We start from the raw sequence: 22,438 nt of genomic DNA on the forward strand, positions 1-22,438 counted from the left end.
GTTTTCAAAGATCCATCTACCACGTGGTGTTGTGGTCGGACGCAGTATCCGATGCTCCAGCAAGCTCGTGTACGTTCGCGTCTGCTTCCAGAGGTAGTAGTGCTTCACTGGGCTGCAGGGGTGGAAGCGGGCTTGAGCGTCTTGGAGCAGCTCAGGGAGCAGGAATAATGCTGTTTTGGAGCAGCTTTGGAGCACCAAAATGTGTGTTTTGGAGCAATGCAAGTTAGTTTTGAGCAGAATTGTAGGGTCGAACATCATTGTTAATTTTTATTTCTGGTAAACACAACAAATTCCAACGATTTTAGAAAACATTCAATATTGATGAACCAACAGCACTTAAACAAATGATATATATACACACACGCGCGTACGTGTTATCATTAAAACATCACAGCTGTAATGGAGCAATGACTCAGGAAAACGAGATCAGCGATGTTTTGAATAGCTACACTTGACTAGACTGACAAATGAAAATGGTAATGAACGTTTTTCAGCAGCGGCGTTTTTGCGCCGCGTTTGCCGGGTTGCATTTTCGTCAAAATCCTACGCCGGCTTCAAAAAGTTCCTTCGAAATGCGCAGTCAGCGCAGTCTGGAGGCATTGGAAGAAACCAAACAAACACGCGTCTGCGCCCTAAACTCCACTTCTCGGACGAGCGCCCGGCGATGAGCCGCGCGAGGCGTTGTCTTTTCTACTTCGAGTAGGAAGACGCGGCGGCGCGATTTTTGAGATAGCGTTCATCAAAATGACGCGCGCGACCCTCCGACCACGCGTCAGTCGCCATTCGGGACGCAACAGCGCGATTTCGCGAAGGCGTTCGTCAAAAAATGCGCGCGTCCCTCCAAACGCGCGTAAATCGTGCCAAAAATTGCGCCACGCGCTTCCACCTTTTCCCTTAAGTTCCAAGATTTGTCAATTATTGGTGTCGGTTATATGCACGCAAATATGGCACTTGAGGTGCGATGATACTAGATGTCGCAAGTGCACAATTTGTATCCCGTGGTTCTGTTTTCGTACTACCTCACATTCGTCTTTTCAGTAATAAACGTTCCAACTTCCAAGTGTCTATCTTGTTCTTTTTTTGTATATTTCTTCACTCGCCACCTCATGTACCAAGTCACACACAGCCACGGCGGCGAGCGGCATGTCATGTTGTGCTGCGGATGGTACGAGCTACAGCGTACTCGACCACGAGCCGAGCGCAGGTGCTGACGAGCCAAAATCGAACAACGTGACCGATCGCACTAGCGAGACTATAAGCTCATCGCTGCACGAGCGCGTTTACATGCTGCATTTATAACGTCTAAGGGCTTGTGTGCAATGCAACAAATTCTGCACATAGAGAGGCATGCTCTCGCTAAAAAAAAAAAATCTAGTTTTTGAAATGGTCCAACCGACTTACACAAACCGAAGCCCTGTGAGTGATTTCGCAGTTGGTAGTGGCTTCAGTGACCGCAAACGGATAAAACAAATTCTTCGTTTTCACGCAGACTTAAGAAACAAAATCCATATTACACATTCAGCTATACAGTGGTTTCCTTTATCCAAAGTTTCTAATAATGGTCGCGCGTTTACGTTCGCGGCAGCTGCTCGCACTATCTTCATGGCTTCACATCAAATTAAATATTCGCAGTAAATAGAACCTTTTCGACCTCATGAAGCGTCAACACACTTACTTTTATTCATGTTCGCAATCCCAGGCCACGATGACAACAACCGCCTCGTGCGCGCAGCGCGCCAAAAAACTCCGCTGCCGCCGGCGTCACAATCGAAATATGGCTGTACAACTCACTTTCTTGTTCGCTAGGTTTTTTGCGCCTTCGACAAGGTCGCGAGAGCGCTCCAAGTGATGTGATGATGATATAATGATATAAGCTCGCTTGGGCGCGCCATGACACGGATGACAGCGGCAGATGAAGGCACCAAACGTAGCCTCGGTGATCGGTTCCGGCAGCGCACCGGAGCCCATCGCGGAGGCCATGCACCAAAGACCGCTTGGGAGCAGTTTTGGCGCAATAATGCGTTTTGGAGCAGGATGGCGCAGCAGAAGCGCATTGGCGCAGCACTTCCACCCCTGAGGCTGCAGGAATGCGTCACAACGAAGTCCAACATCTGTCGTACTCTGGAAGCGGTGGGCATCCTGTCTGGCACCATGTTGCATGTCAAAACGTGGTCACTGGAAAGAGATAAGAAACTTCTGTGACCGATAAAGTGCATCCAAGCGTAATCGCTGGGAACGACACATCCCACGGTAACATGCATTCAGCTCTTATCTCTTCGTGGATCGACAAGTCAATGATTGAAGACTACGCGCCAACGCGTTGAACCGCAGCACGAGCTTTCGTTGGGTCGCTCCGGCTAAACGCTCATGCTGCCACAAACGCGACTGGTGTTGTAGAAAACCGAGCTAATCCTGTCATAACACCAAGCTCTTCTTTCTCACTAGCAAACAAAACAAGCGCATTGCACGCACACGGTTTGGTTGGTTTGATTTACAATACAGCCAGCGCCCTGATGTCTATGCGTGCGCTCTCAAAACGAGTTCTCTATTTTTGAAACAAATACGCAAAGAATACGGCGACAGAGTGATCGTCTTCTTATTTGAAGCACTAGAACAACACCCCTGTTAGATAAGCAGGAATTTTCAAGTTAATTTTGTTTTCTTGTTTCGTTTTCTGAATAGATGCAAGGTAGGTGCGAACGGATTAGGGATCACTACACGGATGTTCAACGTGGCCGATATGGACTCTTAATTAACATCTTATGATGTTCGGAAAAATCATTCATTATTCCTTCTTACTGATCTTACCCGTGAGTGATGTGTTTGTGGAAGGTACGTACGGAGAGTTCTCAGTAGTTCGCTTTCTGTTTAGCGAACTGTCAAATGCTCGTGCTGTGTTTGTCAAAGTTTCTGACGTGAAACGCGTCACCTCGCGTTGTATTCATGAAAGCAGAGTGACGATGCGATGTCAAACCGTTGCGTATTACCTAACGGTAGCGATCAATGGCTGTGTTCTAACGATGCCTCATGAATACGCGGCGGCACCTAACTCATTTAGGCGAGGATGCACAGGGATTCTCAAGGTAAGTCAGGGATGCAGTCGATGTTGTGTTCGTCCGTGGATTCGCGTGCGAAACACAATACCGTGCATTTAGCCCGCTGCGAAAACTACTTGACAAGCTAAACTTATTCCTTGTCAGTGCATCACTGCGTTCGTGTGATTTTTATAGGCATTTGAAAGCAGTGCGGTCCACTGATTTACATAACATTAGAGATCGGAGTGGTGCGATCATTCAGATTTTGGGCTTCACGCCGCGCTGATGAGCTTTGATTGTTTGTAGAATTTGATGATTTGCATCGCTGGCGCTATTTCTGATGTTAAAAAAAAAGAAAAAACGAACGGTGAGCTCATTCCCGAAAAAAATCTTATTGCTTGTGGTTGAAATCGTTTTCAAGGAATCCAAGCAGCAGCCCAGTTGGACCACTGAGCGCATGTTGTCGCCTAGACAGCCGGATTCTTTTGTACATTCTGTGAATATGCATACACTTAACAAGCTTATAAGTTTCAAAACTTGGCAGTGTTTCATATTTTGTTTAAGTGTTGACGACACAAAAATTTTTATTGATGATCGAACACATGCGTTACACAGATTGCAGCAGCCTAGTCGGGAGCTCATACGAGAAATTTCGAACATTTAAATTCTTATTCAAAGCAGATTTTTTGAAGCTTTGCACGCATGATAGAAGTACATAGCGCGCCAGAACTACTATGCGGAAAGAAACAGAACGCCGGGGAGTTAAACCAGAATCCCGTCTTGTTCTTTACACCACGCTGTGGGGTTGGGAAAGGGGAGTGGCAAGATGAGAGAGAGGAGGAAATGAAAGAAGGAAATTAGCCGTGATTCACTGGTGCATCTGGGATTGCACCACTAGTCAAAGGTGTTTGCATGAGCCCGTTTTCCTTAAAAAGCACAAAGGTGCGTTCACTGCCTTGTGGGCCAACAAGCGATGGGGAAGGTGTTCTAGAAACACCTGCACGGAAAGTGGTCGCTCATCCACTCGTCGTGAACGTGTTACTGCTTGCCTTTGTGAAGCAAATCAAGCACAATGGCATTGCAAATGTTATGTTATTTCTTAGTGCTGCAGATATTGCATGCTGCACTTATGGCCTAGAACAATACACCAAATTTTCACATACCGACCACATATTTCGGCCACCTCTCGTGCAAGTAAGCGTGAACGGTAAAAATGTTTTCATGCATGCGTTCATGCTCAGTGTAACACAGATCGAGGCCATGCCTCAGTAGACCTGTCATGACCCTGATTCTGAATTCCCTGGCACGTATAAGATGGGTTGGTGTACACATTTATCTGATTCAACCGTGCAAACGGGACCTCTGAAAATGTGCGCCATATATGTAGTGCACGACCGGATTAAATTGCATGCTGCTGTAGGGAAATTTGTATTGTTCCTTTCTACAGGATTCAATGTGCGTACTTGCAAGCAGCAGCTTGTGTCTGCCATTTCTATCCGAACATACTTCGGTTGTTTTTTTCCCCTTCTTTTTGCACAGGGCACATCACTTTATCGATTCAGTTCCTGCTTGTAGCGAATCGCTTATCTGGTCCATTTTTACTTACCTCTTTCGTGTTGCCTGTACACTTTAGTTAAAAAGAATCATTAATTTTGCCCGTGCACTTCCTTAGCTTGTCTGCTAGCTTTGAAATCTTAGCCCCTGCATGTGCCAATAGGCCTTGACTCTAAAGCCTCGGTAGCTCTATCACGTGTAGGATGGCACCACTTGTTGACTGAAGAAAACACTCCACTTCAGCGAGGGCCGGTATAATGGAAGGATTCTTTTTTTGCTTGACCCTTTGCTATTGTGGGCTAATTTATTTGCTGCCAGCTCTTAGCATTGGAGGGGCAGTGTCCCTTCCCCTGTGACAGAACCTTAGATGTGCTCGCCCTTTCCCTGTTCGGGCACTCCTCGCTAGAATGCCAAAGTTTAGTCAAATCCATGTACTAGCAGTTATTCTTGTGCTTGTTTAAGCGCCACACCTGCAGCTCATGCACACTAGGACCATATTTTACTGTACTCGGCCGAAGGTCGCAGGATTGTATCCCAGCCGTGGCAGCCACATTTTTGATGGAGGCTTGAGGCCAGTGTTTTTAGATTTAGGTGCACGTTGAAGAACCCCAGGTGGTAGATTTCCGGGGCCCTCCACTACAGCGTCCCTCATTATCATATTGTGGTTTTGGGATGTTAAACCTCAATAATTATTATTATATTATCAATTATCACTCTGTACTCAGGGACAGCTCATCTTGGCAATGGAGTGAAGGCTACAGAGGCAGGTCTTCTGCACATTCGTGTTACTCTGCAAGCAGTACGACAGTTTGCAGCTGATTTCGGTTTCGCTCGATCACACTATTAGCACATTTATAAAACATGCACGTGAAAAACGGGAATGAGAGAGAAAGATTTTGGTTGTTCAGTGTACATTTCAGTGTCACATTTCAAGTATATTTTTCTTGGAGAACTACATGGCAAGTTTGCGGCTGAACACGGACCAACACATGTAAGGGATGCCATGTTTACTTTGGAAAACAGGCATTCAGAAAACGTGGTGCTTTCCAAGAAGTGGAAAAAAAGAAGAAATTCTTGTAAAGTGAACAATAGCTTTAGTTTACCCAGAATTTCCCATAATTGCTTTAGTCTTATAAAAAATAAAGCAGTATTTATTTGAGCAAGGCAAATGAAAAAATCAATAAAATTGGGTGCTATTTCTTGGCGAGTTTGCAGGGATGCGTTTCGGTTCTGTAGCTTCCACAACACTGCCAAGAAAAGTTGTCCCCGAGTTAGTGGATTTAGTAGGAAGTTCCGTGGTCAAACCATAGTGACTGCATCTGTCAACTAACTAGCAGTGCTTCTCTCCATTTCTTGGACTCAAGGTAAAGTGTAGGGTAGAGGAGCACTTCAAGATGAGGCAGGCATAGATTGTCCTGAGTTGTTGCTGTTTGCTGCCCATCATTCTCACTCCGTCCTTTTCCCACAGCTTCACTCCGCCACTCTGCCACTGGGCTGCCAAGCATTGTCGAAGGGGACCTAGGCTCGCATCTCACTCTCCAGTGCAACGTCAGCAGGCTGCACCACCAATTGCAGCGCTTCGTCTGGCTCAAGGACGGGCGAGGTCTGGGCCCCAAACTCAGCTGGACGGAGTACGAGTACCGTGGTGACCTGGTGTCGTCGGAGCTCGTTTTGAGCGATGCCGGGAACTACTCCTGCTACCTCGACACGCCGCACCCGCACAACAGTGCTCAGCTTATTGTCCGCAGTAAGTGGCAACACAATGCCTCAAATTTTTACCTTCCAAGTGCTATCTTGAAAGACAAGGTGCATAGCCTGGGGGTGTTTCGGTGTCAGAACACCCCCTCAAATTTTCTCAGTGCTGCATACCCTCTCTCCTCCTTGTTTCAACTCATATTAAGCGCAGCCCCACCACGGTGGTCTAGTGGTTATGGCGCTCGACTGCTGACCCAAAGGTCGCGGGATCGAATCCCGACCACGGCGGCTGCATTTTCGATGGAGGCCAAAATGTTTGAGGCCCGTGTACTTAGATTTAGGTGCACATTAAAGAACCTCAGGTGGTCGCTTTCCGGAGCCCTCCACTACAGCGTCTCTCATAATCACATCGTGGTTTTGGGACGTTAAACCCCAGATATTATTATTATTATTATGATATTGAGCGCGTAGCAATTTAGGGGCTTGGCTTGTTGACGTCCATATGTCTGTCGCATGATCACACCGAAAATCTAGAATAATGAAGAATTAATTGCAATAATTAACTGAAAATAGCTAAAAACGCTTCCAAAACTTTAAAAATGCTTCCAACACCCGTGCCACGCAAGAGGGGACGCCGCCACCTCATTAAGCGTGCAATTTCTGTGCCCACCAGTGCTTCTCCGGCATCCAATCATGCTGTGCTACACACTTTCTCAGGTTTCACGTTAGTGGAGATGCATTTAGCGCAGGATTTAGGACTACATTAAGACCTACACCAAGAACTTTTTTAAGTCCTCCTTGGGTGCAGCAAGACATGCGCCAGTGGGAAGCAGAACGCCTTCCCACATTCACAGCTCAAGCTAGGAACTCTTGACTCTTGCGTTCCTGAAGCGCTGTGTGGTATATGCTCGAGCACAGTCGTAGGGATTTATTTATATAGATACTGCAGTGAACAAAAATGTAACCAGCCCTATGGCTTTATTCAAAAGACTTAGTTTGGGTGCCAGCTCTATTTTGGGGAATGCACAGTATGCACATTTATTTTTAATTGAAGTGTATAAGTACTGGGAGACAGCTACTACTGCATGTACAACACACCCGTGAAGTTGTCCACCAGCAGGTTTCAGCCGCTCAAGCAGCCAGCTTTTTCATAGTTTCAATGTACATGTATCTCTTTGAGCCTCTATTGCACTGCTGCTTTGCCCTAACGAGCCAGTTTTCTGTAAAATACCAGCTTTGTTGTCCAGCTATGCAGTTGCCCATAATATAAACTGTAAACCATAGAGTGCAAATATTAGCAGCTACTTGTAGCATGTGCTTTACTCACAGTACTTTTTGTACTTGTCATTGTGTTGAGCGGTTTTCTAGCGACAGCACAGTTGTTCCAATCTCTCTCACGCTTTCTTCTCAGCTCCCCCAGGGCGCCTGTCGAACGTAACAGTCCATCCATCGAGTGTGGTGGCCATTGTAAGGTGACACGTCACCAGTGACGGAGGCTGCCTCATCTCCAATTTCACATTGGCCTACCAGCCTACACAGCAGCCGCCAGCCAATAGCTCAGCTGCAGCCCACCACTACCTACCTGCCCGTACACATCAGTCCAGCTGCTGTGAGTACTGGAGGCGCGAAATGACCCTCCTTGCAAAAGGGCAGTAAAAGGGTAATAAGAAAAGCCGTGAAATCTTTGGGAAGACCTGCTGTGGTGGTCTAGTGGTTGTGGTGCTCAACTGCTAACCCGAAGATCACAGGATCAAATCCCAGCCACGGCGGCCGTATTTCTGTGGAGGCAAAATGCCAGAGGCCCGTGTGCTTAGATTTAGGCGCACCTTAAAGAATCTCAGGTGGTCAAAATTTCCGGATCCCTCCACTATGACGTCTCTCATAACCATACCATGTTTTATTATTATTATTCCAAAAATTATTCCAAAATTATTCCCAAAAATTATTATATTAATATTTGGGATGTCTGTGGCTGTGAGACAATGAGGCACCTTTTTCGCGACTACATACCTACTTCCAGTCAGAATGCAATATCCTAAAGTCTATTTGTTACAGACTGACATCTGTACAGAGAAGCTTGAATGTGTTGTTGGAACTCATGAGGGTTTACAAACTATGCGAGAGGTTGTACAGTCAGTAAACTCACCTATAATAATTTTGTGTAATTTGCACAGTAACAATGATACCATGTCATATAATGATTTGACTTGGCCTTGTGTTTAGAGGGTCACAGGGACGTGTCACCCATACCTTCACAACTGCTGATCCACTGCTACAAGTGCACATGTAGCGCATGAAAAACACCATCTCTAAACCGTAGTGAAATGATTAGCAATGCAATCATAGTGGTATTCTTTGAAATGCGTGGTCCAGCTTAAAGGGGCCCTGCAACACTTTTCGAGCATGCTCAAAAAAGCGCTGCCGATCGGTAGTCGAGGCTCTCGAGAACACGCGAGCCAAATATTATAGCGATGCGCACGGCCTGGAATTTACAATAAATTCTCAAAGTCAGCTGAAAATCGCTCCCTCTTCTCTCGACAAATGATGTATTAGTCCGCAAAATATGACGCGATTGTCGGCAGTTCCACCATTGGCTGATGTTATAATCACGATAACACCCTCATTATTACTTTCGTTGTTAATTTTGAGTTCAATAAGTAGATAATATGTACGTTTATATTATGTTATCGCGTTAAGAACACCGAACAAACATTAATATTAGCACTTCCGGTCTCACCGACAGCTCGTCTGCTCGTAGTTGCGTTGTTCCGTTTTCTTCGCCATGCGCAGTGCCGAAAACGTGAATATTTCTGTGCTTTTGACCATCGCCGGTTGCCGTTGAGAGTGGCAGCCGTTCGAGTGTTGCCTCGTCAGCTGAGAACTGCATCGTCGGCACGTTCTCACGACCGACCGAGGCACGGGCGCAGCGTGTCTCCGATAACAATGCTGGCGTCCGGTAATGGCGGCGCTTCGGGGTCGTCTGCCAGTGCCGTCTTACGAGGCGGTGTATCGGAGTATGGGCCGAAACCGATCTCAGTTGTCATTCGTTCCAAACGAGCGCGCACGTTTGCTTCCATGGTTGGCAGAGTGATGAAAACACTACGGCGTTCCAGGTGCACACCCAACATTACCAAACCGACGCGCTGTTTTCAAGCACGCGCGATACACAGCGCGATCGACTCCGCTCGACGAGAACGACGCAAGCCGACCGGAAGTGGCGGCACATACCACGTGGTTGCGCCGAGACGCCAGAGAGAAAAAAATGAAAAAAATGCCGCCGGCGCTGACGTCGCCTCCTCGCACCTCCGCCCTCCCTCCCTCCCCTCACGCCGCGCGCAGCTCTCCGCGCGCTCGCTGCGTTGAGTTGAGAGAGAAAGCTGCGGAACGTGATCTCTATAATTTGGTAACACCACTTAGACTTGACGGATTCGAAAAATTTTTGCGGCATATGACTCGTGAAGAGTCATACGTCAATAATGAGACTATTCCAATATAATTAAGAAAGGTGTTGCAGGGCCCCTTTAACAGAACCGTAAAGGTTCCGGCTTCATGGCCAGCTCCTCAGTGTTTACAGTGCATGACTGAAGTTCACCGATTCCAGGGAAAGCAGAAACACTACGATCCACTTCAGTAATTTACAAAAAGAACGATGTTTATTGCGATTCTGAAGTCTCAGTGGGTTGCATGCTCGGAGCAAAGGTCTCAGAGACCGACACATTTATGGGTTTTATGCCGAACAAACGAATGGCAAAGGAAAGAGACGAGACTATTACGTGTGATGTTCCCTTGCTGTGGCTGGCAAAATTCTCACTAACTACAGTTAAACCCGGGCATATTGAACTCGGATAAATTGCATTGTCCTTTGTATTGAACTATTTTCGAACACAATGTTTTAACGTCATTGCACAAGATCTATGGCTACACTCAACAAAAATATTTGGAACGCTTTATATATCGAAATTGGGCAGTGCGAAATGCCTCTACGAGTTGGCTTTCCCTCACAAGAAGTTGACATTTTCTCTCAGAAGGGGACTCTCCCGCAGACATTTTGTTGTGTGACTGGTGTGATTAGGAGGGCGTCGCGCAGTGCAAGTAGAAACTACCACTTGACTTTACGTGCTTTCTTCCATGATTCCTTATCGTTGCACTCGTCAGCCCGTTGCGCACGGTAGGCATTCGCATCTCTGCGATTTTCTGCTCCCTTTGTTAATGCGACGTGTGGCATGAAATGGAAGAAGCTGCTGTTCTCTGCAAAGCTGGTAATAATAAACACAGTCGAATGGGTGGGAAAGAATTCTGACGTCGTGGCTATTTACAGCAACCGAAGAAGAACACTGAGCACTATATTGAAGAACAAGACCAACATTAGAGCCAAGGTGGAATAGAAGCTTTCGGTACCTGAAGAGGACGCACAACTCAAATTAAGATGTTGAGCCACTGTTTACATCGAGACAACAGTTTCTTGTGTATAAACCACCGCTGCATAAAACATGCACCTCCAAGTACCAAACCACAAAAAAATAAAAACTAAAAAGAAATCCCCGTATAGTATTGCCATGAAGCCGCCTTTCTTGCATTATTGTGAAGCAGTGCTGTCAATGCAATTTGCGCACTGAAATTAGCGCCAGAAATATGGTAATTCCTTTAAACGATTTGTATAGAATAATACGATATATTGAACCGATTCCCGTTTTTTTGTGAGTTCGATATATGCGGGTTCGACTGTACTGTATTCCTTTGCCTTTGACATTATGCTTTTATGATGGCCTGTGCAGAGGCAGTTTTTCGTATACCACCTGGAGCCGGGCACCCCGTACATGTTCCGCATGTGGGCTTCTAACCGCCTAGGTCCTGGAGAGGCCACGACGGTGTATGCCTCCACGTCCAAGCCGCTCGATCCCGCTGGTATAGTTCAGTATTCACTTTAATTCTCCTAAATGTGGAAAGAAAATTTAATCTCAGGGGCTGACTTATCAAGGGAAGTCCAGGGGAACATGGAGTGATGAGAAATTGTCAAACGAAGAATGCAGGATGTCTACCAACTGGGAAAACCGGGAATTCTCAGGGATTTTGGATAGTCTGGAAATACACAGGGAAATTGTGTTCCCATCAGGAAAAGTCCACAGTAACTTTATTGAAAGGGTACGAAAGTCGCGGTAACGCTGGCTCGAGGTTTTGTGAACGCATTTTTCAAATCGAACGCCCCTGCGGCTGCGGGGAAGGGGCGCACCTCGATGCTGTCCTCGCCTTCGGAGCGGTGGAGTAGGAGAGAATCGGGCTAATGCGTGGCATGCGGGAACCATGAAGCACGGCGCATCGTATCGCGCAATGTTGTCAGGGTGTTCTGTGACTACGCTGTGTAGTTCTGTATTCCTTGTCGCCTGTGCTGTGCGTTAGCACCCGATATGGTGTTTTTGTTATCAAAACGTGCCTGGTAACAAGCATGATTAGTTGCAGAGGCGGTAGCAGTAGATGTAACGAGCTTGACTTATCTTGCAAGCGATCGCGATCGTTCAGGAAGCGGATGTCGTTGACAAGGCTAGTAGCATCTTGCAAGCCATCCCGATCGGTGAGATAAAAAACGACGACGCTTGCTGGCGGTTATCGGAGAGCTCACACGCTCTGATCCCGAGCTTCAAAGATGCTATTTAGGACTCTGAGAAGAATAGAGTAAATTTCCAGGCGAGAGTGAGCGTAATTAACAGGCCCATTTAAAGCAAGTCAAAGCTTTTCTTTCTTTTTTTCCCCGGGTGAGGGCACTGCTGAAACAAGTTTTAGGCAGTTGACCGATATTTTTTGGGGCTGCATCGCGCAATTATCAGCCACGCCACTGCTTACGTGGATGTTTTGCTACAGAGCCGAATTACAAAACTTTTCAGAGCCAAGGCATAGCGGCGACCGAAATTCGAGACACCGGCATGAGTCCCACTTGCCGGTTCGGCAAGCGATGTCGGAAAACAGAAAAGTGACCACCATAATCAGATGTGCCGTAATTCAGGCTGTTGCCATGCTTTCATGCGGTCTTAGCCCGCAGCTATTTTGCTTTTTTTTGCGATAGCAATTATATAGCGGGCAGTTGTGGCCAAGGCTTGGACCAGTAAAGATGTATCTCTTTGGGTCTTGGCCTCATCTCTAAAGGGTTCAGGGCTAGATGCAGCCGCAAAACCCTACATCTGGCGCCCCCCAACGGGAAGGACCCCGCCCCGACATGTTCTGCCCGATCAACGTACGCCGAATCCCAGCAGCTCCTGATTTCGGCCCCCTGCACGGTGATATCGCCTTCGAGGAGCTATGGGCGCTGAAACGGGCGTTCCTTGACATGGCCGCCTACGGAGTCTACGACCTCGTCCTCTTACTTCAGCCGGTCGAGACCCTCATGCGCCTCTGCCTTTCCGGGAGAATGACCCCCGACGAGCAGCGGCGTACCATCATCGCCCTGGAGCACCTCGGTGCTTACCTCGGCGTCCCGCTGCCCGTGCAGGCCATGGAGGCTGTGGCGCGCTCGTGCGGCAAGGTGGCACCTGGGGCTGACGACGAAGGCGGCGACGATGCGTGCGCTGACGAGGTCGGCGTCGAGGCTCGTGTGGGCTTGTGCGGCGGGCCGGCACCGCGGGACGACCAGCGATGCGGTGGCGATGCATCGTCCGTCAGCGAGGGTGCAGCGTCCAGGAACGGTGTGGCGAACACAGCGTTGGACGACGCGATTTCTGGGGACACGGCCGGTGACTGCGACGACATTGAAGCAGAGGTCAGGAAGTCCCGGGATGATGACAATGCGGCGGCCGTGAAGAAAAGGAAGAAGACGAGAAATAAGAGGAGGAACCGGAAGCACAGGGACACGAGACTAACACCAGACGAATCGGAGTCCGGCACCGAGGTGGTCCACACTCGTGACCTTGAGAGGGACAAGGCTGCCCTTGAAGCTGAGGTAGATCGTCTCAAGCAGGACACATCGCAGCATGCTACCCGCATCTGCCAGCTGGAACGTGAGTTGGCAAACTTGACACATGCACATGATGGTCTCAAGGAGGAGCACGACATCTACAAAGCCAAGGCCACCACCATGATTAATGAAAAGGACTACCACATTTCTGGCCTGAGGGACAAGGTCCGTACTCTGGAGAAACAGCTCGAACAGCAGCTGGACGAGTCGCGGCAACATTTCTTCGAGGCCAAGACATCCTGGAGTCACAAACTCCAGACCCTTGAAGCTCAGATCTTCAACATGGACCGAAAGGTGGCCGAGGACTCGCTGGAGTACAGTCGCATGGAGAGGCTGCTTGCAGATGCTCAGCAGCGCCTCAAGGATCAGCAGCAGCAGTGTGCCAAGTTCGAGGAGCAATTGCTGGAGCGGGACACTCAACTGGCAAACATGCGGTGCAGCCATGAAGAAGGGCTGCTGGACGAGCTACGGATGCAAGCGGCTGTTCTCAGTGCGCAGCTCGCCCAGGCCCAACAGGACCGAGAGGCCAGTCAAGCGCAGATATTAACCCCTTAAGTGCTTTATTTTTTTGAAAATTTCCCAACCAAAAGTGCCTATTTTTTTTATTGCTGATTTCGAATCTGATTGTACTAAAAAGCAGCTTGTCGATGTTGAAAAAATATTTGTACCACATACTTAGTCAAATCAAAACGCGGAATAACGCAAGGGGGCCTGTTGCAGCTCCTGGACCAAAATCGAGTTTCCTTTCTCAATTTTTCCCCGTTTTCTCCTCGCTTCCGAGAGCAAACGAAGCACATTTGAAGAAACTGCTGAATATATTCCATAAGGTCATCTGGCAATGACAACTTGAAAGTCTTGCCTGGAATGACCAAGAATGGAAAGCGAGGAGGCTTCACAGGAGGATTGTCCGCATCAAGCAGGATCCACTGGCGAGCACTCGCGACGTTGGCTTCCGAGCTGTTTTCATCATCTCCGGAGGAGATGCTCAATTCACCGCTTTCGCTGTCTTCACTTCCGCACACAAGATAAACATCTGTATCCGAATGATCATCACTCGAAGAAGATGACGAAAATGAACAGCCTCTTTTTCGTGTTGACCAGCCAGTTATGCATGGGTGACCGCCACCGCAAGCCATCTTTTCATACAAAAACCGCGCTCTTTCCGCAGGAGAAAAATAAATTGCCAAGTAAATGCTGCCATCTGGTGGATTACACGCAATCTAAGCTGTAGAAGAGCGCCTCTTGTCCTGAACGCCAGAGGGGAGTACCTATTCCGCTAGGACAAGCTCTGCTCGTCCAAAGCAGTTTGGGGACAGTTTGGGCAGGACGAGCTCTGCTCGTCCAAAGCAGTTAAGGGGTTAATTTTGAAACTGAACTGGAAGGAGGCAGAGTGCAAGAAGAACCAGGAGCAGATCCAGGGGCTCGAGGAGAGCCAGAGGACTTTGTTGGCAAAGGTCTCCGACTCCGAGCTAGAGAAGCAGCTCAGTCTGGCGTCGGACACTGAGACAATCCTCAAGCACGGTCTGAAGAGGAGTGAGGCTGAGCTAGAGACCATGCAGGAAGAGCTTGCAAAGCTGAACCAGGTGCTGGCCTCGGCTGAGATCGAGAACAAGCGGCTGATGGAGGAGCTTGAGGCAAGACAGCAGCAAGCGGATAAACAACAACCCAGGCTGAAAGCGGTAACCCAGCTGCTGGAATCCCGGGAGACGACGGCAGAACAGGTGGATCCGCTCGAGGTGGAACTTGCCGTGCACGTGCGCAATTGCACCAGCGTGTCTGACCCGCAGCGTAACATCAGCGAGGGAGGCGTGCGCGCCGGAGGCATATCATATGCAGCCGGGGCTTCGTTGGGGACATCGCGCTGCCGTGACTGCCAAGGTCACTGGCGTTCAACGACTACTACCTGGAGGAGTGGCCGCCACCCGCACGTGAATGGTCTGGAGGGCTCCAACGGCAACGACATACGACAACAGCTTATGACTCGCTGGGACCGGTGCTGCACCAGGAGCATCGGCGTTCTATCATGCTCTCGACCGTGGTCATGCTGACGACCGTGGTCGTCAACCTGAGCGAGTCCGGTGCGCCTCCGTCTTTGGGCGGCAGCAGAGTTGCCTCTGCTGTGCGCGTCAGAAGTTCCCATGACCGGCAGCCCATGAGGTCCCACAGAGAGTTGTGGGCGGACAGCACCGGCATGTGGTCGTGTGTGCCACGTGCAGTTCGTCGTGGCCAAGGATAGCCAGGACAGTGCGCGCGCTACCCTTGTGAAGTTGCCCGCGTACTTCTCGCTCACTTTTTTCCGAGGGGAGGGGGCAGTATGGGGGTGCTCGGCGGCTGTGAGCGCGTAGAAGAAAACGACGATCGCATGTGCGCTCGTGTCACGCGGCAGCCGCTGGCAGCGGGCAGTTGCGGCCAAGGCTTGGACCAGTAAAGATGCATCTCTTTGGGTCTTGGCCTCATCTCTAAAGGGTTCAGGGCTAGATGCAGCCGCAAAACCCTACACACTCTAGGCAAATGTTTTGCCTTCGCCATGATCTTCCTCATCAAGTTTAAATCGCGATTACATCACCCTGCTCGTGGTATACTGTATGTGTGAGTGAGACCGACCGACCGACCGCCGACCGACCGACCGACCGACCGACGACCGACCGACCGACCGACCGACCGACCGACCAGCCGACCGACCGACCGACCGACCGAAACGACCGACCGAACCGACGACCGACCGACCGACCCACCGACCGACCGACCGACCGACCGACCGACCGAGCCGACCGACCGACCGCCGACCCCCCGACCGACGACCGACCGACCGAACCGACCGACCGTCGCGACCGAGCCGACCGATCCCGACCGACCGACCGCCGACCGACCGACCGACCGACCGACCCGACCGCCGCCGACCGACCGACCGACCGACCGACCGAGCCGACCCGACCGACCGACCGACCGACCGACCGACCGACCGAGCACCGACCGACCGACCGACCGACCGACCGACCGACCCGACCGACCGACCGACCGACCACAGACCGACCGACCGACCGACCGACCGACCGACCGACCGACCGACCGCCGACGACCGACCGACCGACCGACCGACCGACCGACCGACCGAGCCCGACCGACCGACCGACCGACCGACCACCGACCGACCGACCGACCGACCGACCGACCGAGCCGACCGACCGACCGACCGACCGCCCGACCGACCGCACCGACCGACGACCGACCGACCCGACCGACCGACCGACCGACCGACCGACCGACCGACCGACCGCCGACCGACCCCGACCGACCGACCGAGCCGACCGACCGACCGACCGACCGACCGACCGATCCGACCGACCGACCGACCGACCGATACCGACCGACCGCCCGACCGACCGCCCGACCGACCGACCGACCGACGACCGACCGACCGTGTCCTTCGCGCGATGGGCACATGGAGATAGGAGCCGTAGGGTTTTGGGGTGGGGTGGGGGGGGGGTGGGGAGGCTGCGCGAGTCCGACAGGAAGTGCGTACTTTGTACCAGCGGGTGTGGTCGCGTGTGCCGCGATATCTTTAGAGGGGATATCAGCAGACGGCTCATACCTTTATAGGTGTTGTGCTCTAATTGCAAAACTTCAGTTGAAGCCATAGCAGTGGCGTAACCAGAGAGGGGTGGCGGTAGCGCCGATACCCCCTCGCCCCCCCCCCCCCCCCCCAAGCCAGCCCCCGTCCCCTCCCTTCAGTGCCTGTCGTCTACCTCCCTTGTCAGGCTGCTTGTCGAGTTTGCCCCCTTTGTCAGGTTGCTTTGCCTACCACTGCCCAAAAGAGGTAAAGAGAATCTTGAATCTTGTCCCTGTTCTCTATCTCTCTCCTCATCGCTATACCTTTTCCTGCTTCCTTATGCGCATTTCCAACGAAGGCTTTTTAGGCGCCGCCATAATCCCCTCTGGGCTGTTTTAGATATGCATGACCCACCAAAATGCACTACTGCTTCAGCCTTTGTTCTCTGTACTATTCAAATGGAATTAAGTCATCTTTATTATAATGTGCTTACTGGAGAGTGACATCATCGAGCGACCCATCTTGACATAAAACAAAGTTCTGTTTCACTCTGGGAATTTTAGCAAGAACACTCAGGGAAAACCTGGAAAACTCGGGGAATTTAGAAATGTCAACTTGGTAGACACCCTGGAATGTCTCTGGAGCCAGCACTTCAACAAGGGGATTTGTTGGCTCCATCCACATTCCTCGTTCGACTATCACTTGTAGAGCACTGAAAACGTGTTCGTGCCCTCTCTATGAACCATAGGCTCTGCAAGGTTCATGCCATTGCTGCCAAGCCCGTGTTACAGCAATCGTGAACCTGTGAACTTGAAAGCCGGAGTATGTGCAAAAGCATGATAGCAACGACAACATACTCATAGAGCATGAGAAAAGCGAATTGATGACACTATGAGCAGAGCAAGACAGCAGTGGTGTACTCGGGTCTTGACGGGATGCTTTGCTTTGTTTTTTTTTTTTTTTTTCACCTGGTGATACAGAAGTTGTGCAGAAGACGTTTGCCGGTGGGGATGACTTCAGCACGGCGGCATGGATGGGGGCCGTCTCTATGGTCATGGGCACCATCCTAATTCTGTCATGCCTCAGCTGCCTGCTCATTTACAAGGAAGGCCGACACAGTGCGTCCATTTGTATACACCCTCTTCATTCTTAAACATCTCTTTTTGAGGGGGGGACGCGGGGATCGTTTGTAACTTTTTAGTTTCTTGGTCTAGGTTGATGAAATTTAGCACAAGCACTACAAATCATCTTAAAAAGGCAAATTCAAATTTTCAGTAAGATATCTTCACTAGTTTTTATATTATAAAAATTCACATGTTCCTTCCTTGTGGAAAGCCTGGCACAGTGATGAAACACACTAGGAGGCTGGAACTACTTTGTATCTTTGCTCACATACTGTTTGTACTTAATGACACTTTTAGATTTTTTTTTTACAGCCCATGTAATTTTCTGCGGAACATGACATACAAATGTCTTTGTCTCAGCTAATCGTGCCATGCAGTAATTATGAAATAAGAAAAAAAAAATGAAAGCTTAAACAAAAATTCCAAGAGTGTGTTGAAGTATAGCGTAGTCTATGGATTACAATAAAAACAAACAGCATAAAAATCGGTCTAGCCATAGTTGTGCTATGCTTTCCACAAGCAAAGTGGCAGGCAGAAAACACTCTTTTGAGAAAATGGACAACAAAGTTTTGGTTGCAGTTGACAATATGCTAAAGTCAGCCAGGACAGTAATAATTGGTGTCCTTGCCAGAAGGCAATCTTTTGGGCCTCTGCTTCTTAATTTGGCCTGATTTAGGAAGTTTATTACCCTCTATCATTTACCGCAGACGCTTTTGTGCAGCCCCCTGGAACGCTAGTGCACGAGGCTGCATATAAACATTTGGACATGTTGGACTGTATCGCTACTTTTGCGGCCACGGAACGTATAGTGGTGTATTAGTTTGGTGAAGCTTCGTGATCACCCCTGTCAACTACTTACGCCTAATGATTCAATTCCTTGTACGATAAACCGCATCCGCGCCGCAGAGCCGACGCCTTCTCGGCAGTCCGAAGCTGACGGCGACTTCGCACAGAACTATACTGCAGACGCATTTTCGCACATTATTAACCATTCTAAGTGAAACGAGAACGCTATTCCGCTAGTGGGGTCATTAGACGCCCGTTTTATCGAAACGGGACCAGGGACGCGCGCGCACGAAGCTCAGGTGTCAGCGGCGCAGCACGAAAACAAGCGTCGGCAGATCGTCTCCGTAGTAAAGCCGGTAAAGCGGCACTTGCGCGTCATCTGATAGGTAGTTAGCTTTTTGATGATAAGGCGCTATGGTTTACATCGCTGTCACTTTATTACTGTCCCGGCAAGGGATGACACGACGTGCTGACAATCCAGTTGGTACGTCCCAATCTAATCACTGGCTCGCTCGATCCATGCGATACCGTCCCCCGTTTTACTCCGTACAAAACTAAAGGGGCTTTCATTTTGCCTCCCGTACACCCGTGACCTTTTGAACAGCAGCCATTCATGTGCTTACGGCCGCGGAGTGATCAAGCAGCAAGCACTCCGCTCGTAAATACAGCGGCCGTCACCGTGGCAACAACTAATAGACAAGTGTATCTCAATGGTGTCGTCTGCTCCGCCAATAGAAGTGCCGTGTACATTGCAAGGTTCGTGAGAACGCCCTCCGATTTTTTTGTTCTTTGCACTTTTTCTATGCGGTGATCGTAAGCGAGAAAGAGGGGAACGGAAAGGCGGAACTTTGAGCTTTAAAATGACGCCAGGGTGGCGACGCTCGGTGGCAGGAAAGACGAGATACGACGCCGTGAATTGCGCCGTTTTAGCACGATTTTGGGCTTCTTTTTCACCGACCTCACTTACAAAATTATTTTTTTCGGGCACTTAGTGTGCGTTTTCAGCGTAATCGTTTAGATACTGTGTAAATAAGAGACAAGAGATGCCAAAACGAGTGTTTTCCAAAAATTGATTTTTTTGGCTATTTTCGTGATTTGATCACCGTGTCCCCCCTTAAGCTTGACAATATTGGTACTCTAACAGCTCCATTTTGTGATAACTGGTAAAGAGTATTGTCATGTTCCCCAATGTAAGCAGGCTCCAACGGCCATTGTGACTAGCTTACGTCAAACAGATCCATGCTTTGGAGACTTGATCAATCAGCACCTCATGAAATAAAAGTTTAAATTTTGTAGTCAACAATATAAGGCAATAAAAGCCCAAGCTGTTTTATAAGCAGTTAATCACCGCACCACAGACTCGTGAACTTGCAACTGCATCACAACTGAACTGCAACTAAATCGCATACAATACACACACATTCGAAACACACATCCAAGCGAAGTTTCGTTTTTTTAACACACATTATCTGCAAGCCAAGACTTAGACGTAACACAACTTGCATATCAAGTGTAGACTAGGAAAAGCCATATATAATGGCTGACTCACTGCGATAAAATGGTCCCCTACTCTGCCCCAGTCGAAGACAGGCTCCTCGACTAAACTACCGAGACTTACTCGGCTGCTATCGTTGGAGCCGGAAAGTTCTGCCACTGCAGTAAAAATATACATAAAATTAAATACGTTTGCAACAAACATGCTGGGGTCATACAAAAAATATTTGCTATTCTCCTTTAACAGAATTCTATTCTTGAAAAAGAAAGCAGACAATTTGTTTTTAAATTATGTGCTCTACAATGTGAAGGCTGGCTTTAAAAACAGACACGTCATTAAGCGTTAAATTCATATTTTCTGAAAGCAAGATAACCATAGGAGCAAATCTTAGATTAAAAAAAAACACGCTTGGTTACTTTCTGTGGTCTATGCCTATGGCGCACTGCATTCTTCTCTTTGGAATGGCGCTCTTTCATCACCTGCTGCCAGTAAAACTGCTGCTTCATGTGAAACTTCTGTTGGGTGCAGGGCTTAAAGTCTCCCTTCATTGGAGGGGGGGGGGGGCCTCAGAGGGCAGCGACCTATACACATACATACACACATACATACGAGGGCGGTCCGATAAGTACTTAGCCTTCAAAAGAAAAACGAAAATTTTGGAATGGTGTCGATTTAATTCTTGAAAGGGAACATAGTTTCCTTTCACTGGGGCACCACTTCGTAGCCCAGTTCGACCATCTTGGCCGTGGCGATGGCGCAGGTGTGAGCTGGCGCGTTGTCATGGTGGAAGAGCACCTTTTTTTTTTTTCCCCAAATGTGGCCGTTTTTTTCGCAATTCGGCGTCGAATCGGCCCAGCAATTCGGCGTGGTAAGGTCCTGTCACCGTTTTGCCCTTCTCAATGTAGTCGACGAAGATCACACCTTGAGAATCCCAGAAAATGGCGGCCATCACCTTTCCGGCCGATGCGACAGTCTTCACCTTCTTCGGAGCAGGTTCTCCGGGTGCAGTCTACTGTTTCGACTGTTCTTTGGTCTCTGGTGTGTACCAGTGGAGCCATGTTTTGTCGACGGTCACAAAACGGCGCAGGAACCCCTTCGGATTACGCTTAAACAGCTTCAAACACTGCTGTGAAGTGGTCTCACGGACGCGCTTGTTGTCCGGAGTGAGCAAACGCGGCAGCCATCGCGCCGAGCGCTTTCTCATGCCCAAAATTTCATGCAGGATATAATCCACGCGGTCTTTTGAGATGCCTACTGTCTCAGCTATCTCGCGCAAGATCAGTCGGCGGTCTGCCAATACGAGGTCGTGGATTTTTGCCACGTTATCGGCCGTGGTAGCCGTTGGCGGGGCCCCTGGGCGAGGCTCATCAAAAACCGATGTGCGACCACGTTTAAACTCGTTGAACCAATTTTTGACGATTGCCTTCGAAGGAGAAGACTCACCGTAGACGGCATCCAGTCGCTCTTTGATTTCGCTGCACGATTTCCCTTCCAAAAACAAGAATCGAATCGCCGACCGATATTGCTTTTTTTCCATTTTTAACGGACACACGAAAATCACCTGCTTCCTCAAGCGGCCAAAACAAAACCGCGAGCCCGATTCGAGTGGACCTTTGCATGTGTCCCTCTAAGAGAGCGTACTCAACCTCGGTATATGTCTCATGCGATAGCGTCGCGCTCTCGCAGTGAGGCTAAATACTTATCGGACCGCCCTCGTACAGCCCCTCCTTAAAGAACGGAAGGGAGGGGCTGGGCCCCCAAACCTTCCCTGACTTTAAGCCCTGGTGTGGTGAGTCACACAGCTTTTTAACTGTTTAATATCTTATTACTGAACTACATTCTTGCAGCGATCCACATCGCTAGCGAGGAGAGCCAAGAAGAAGAAGACGACGACGAGGTTAAAATGTCTCAACAAACCGATGCAGTCGCATGGTCTGCATAGAAACTTTACATTGGCGCAGCCGAGGTCAAGAACCTGCAAATGAAGATCAAGTTCGACTTCACTCGCCATCAGGAGCGACCTCTCATCGTGGGCTTCCAGGTAGATGGCCAGCAATACGTCGAGTTGCAGGAGGGCACTACAACTCCTAGTCTTCTGCAGACGATTGCCAATCTCGCCGGAGCTACGGTTGATGGCCTTGTCACTCAAGGTAGTGTGACTGTGAGCATGACTCTTGAAAATTTGGCGCCTCCGCCGGTGTTTGAAATACGAACACCAACAAGCGGCACTCATTGCAACACTTCAGGTGTCATTAA

General features: G+C 49.3%; 2 protein-coding genes across 28 annotated transcripts in view; one reads left to right on the forward strand and one right to left on the reverse strand.

The window, feature by feature from the left end:
• Window positions 1-240: 240 nt before the first annotated feature.
• The window catches only part of LOC119389619 (uncharacterized), a 106,743-nt gene continuing 84,545 nt past the window's right edge, over window positions 241-22,438 (reverse strand). For 10 of the 26 annotated variants that reach the window (XR_007415712.1, XR_007415702.1, XR_007415718.1 and 7 more), the window contains exon 11: window positions 20,248-20,340. Coding sequence is in view for 6 of the 26 variants with exons in the window: in XM_049414511.1 (XP_049270468.1) it covers window positions 2,173-2,175; window positions 20,237-20,340 (107 nt within the window). In the remaining 20 variants the exon portion in view is untranslated. Of the gene's footprint in view, window positions 2,176-20,236; window positions 20,341-22,438 lie in introns of those variants that run through there. The other 16 variants (XM_049414505.1, XM_049414503.1, XM_049414502.1 and 13 more) reach the window with 2 other exon arrangements.
• The window catches only part of LOC119389624 (contactin-1a), a 250,246-nt gene continuing 230,170 nt past the window's right edge, over window positions 2,363-22,438 (forward strand). Inside the window, exons 1-2 of one of the 2 annotated variants that reach the window (XM_049414496.1) lie at window positions 2,363-2,832; window positions 6,058-6,336. In XM_049414496.1, the coding sequence (XP_049270453.1) occupies window positions 2,763-2,832; window positions 6,058-6,336 (349 nt within the window). In that variant the 5' untranslated portion in view covers window positions 2,363-2,762. The remainder of the gene's footprint in view (window positions 2,833-6,057; window positions 6,337-22,438) is intronic. The other variant, XM_049414495.1, reaches the window with a different exon arrangement.

This window comes from Rhipicephalus sanguineus, chromosome 4, assembly GCF_013339695.2.
Source record: "Rhipicephalus sanguineus isolate Rsan-2018 chromosome 4, BIME_Rsan_1.4, whole genome shotgun sequence".
Classification (NCBI taxonomy): Eukaryota; Metazoa; Arthropoda; class Arachnida; order Ixodida; family Ixodidae; genus Rhipicephalus; species Rhipicephalus sanguineus.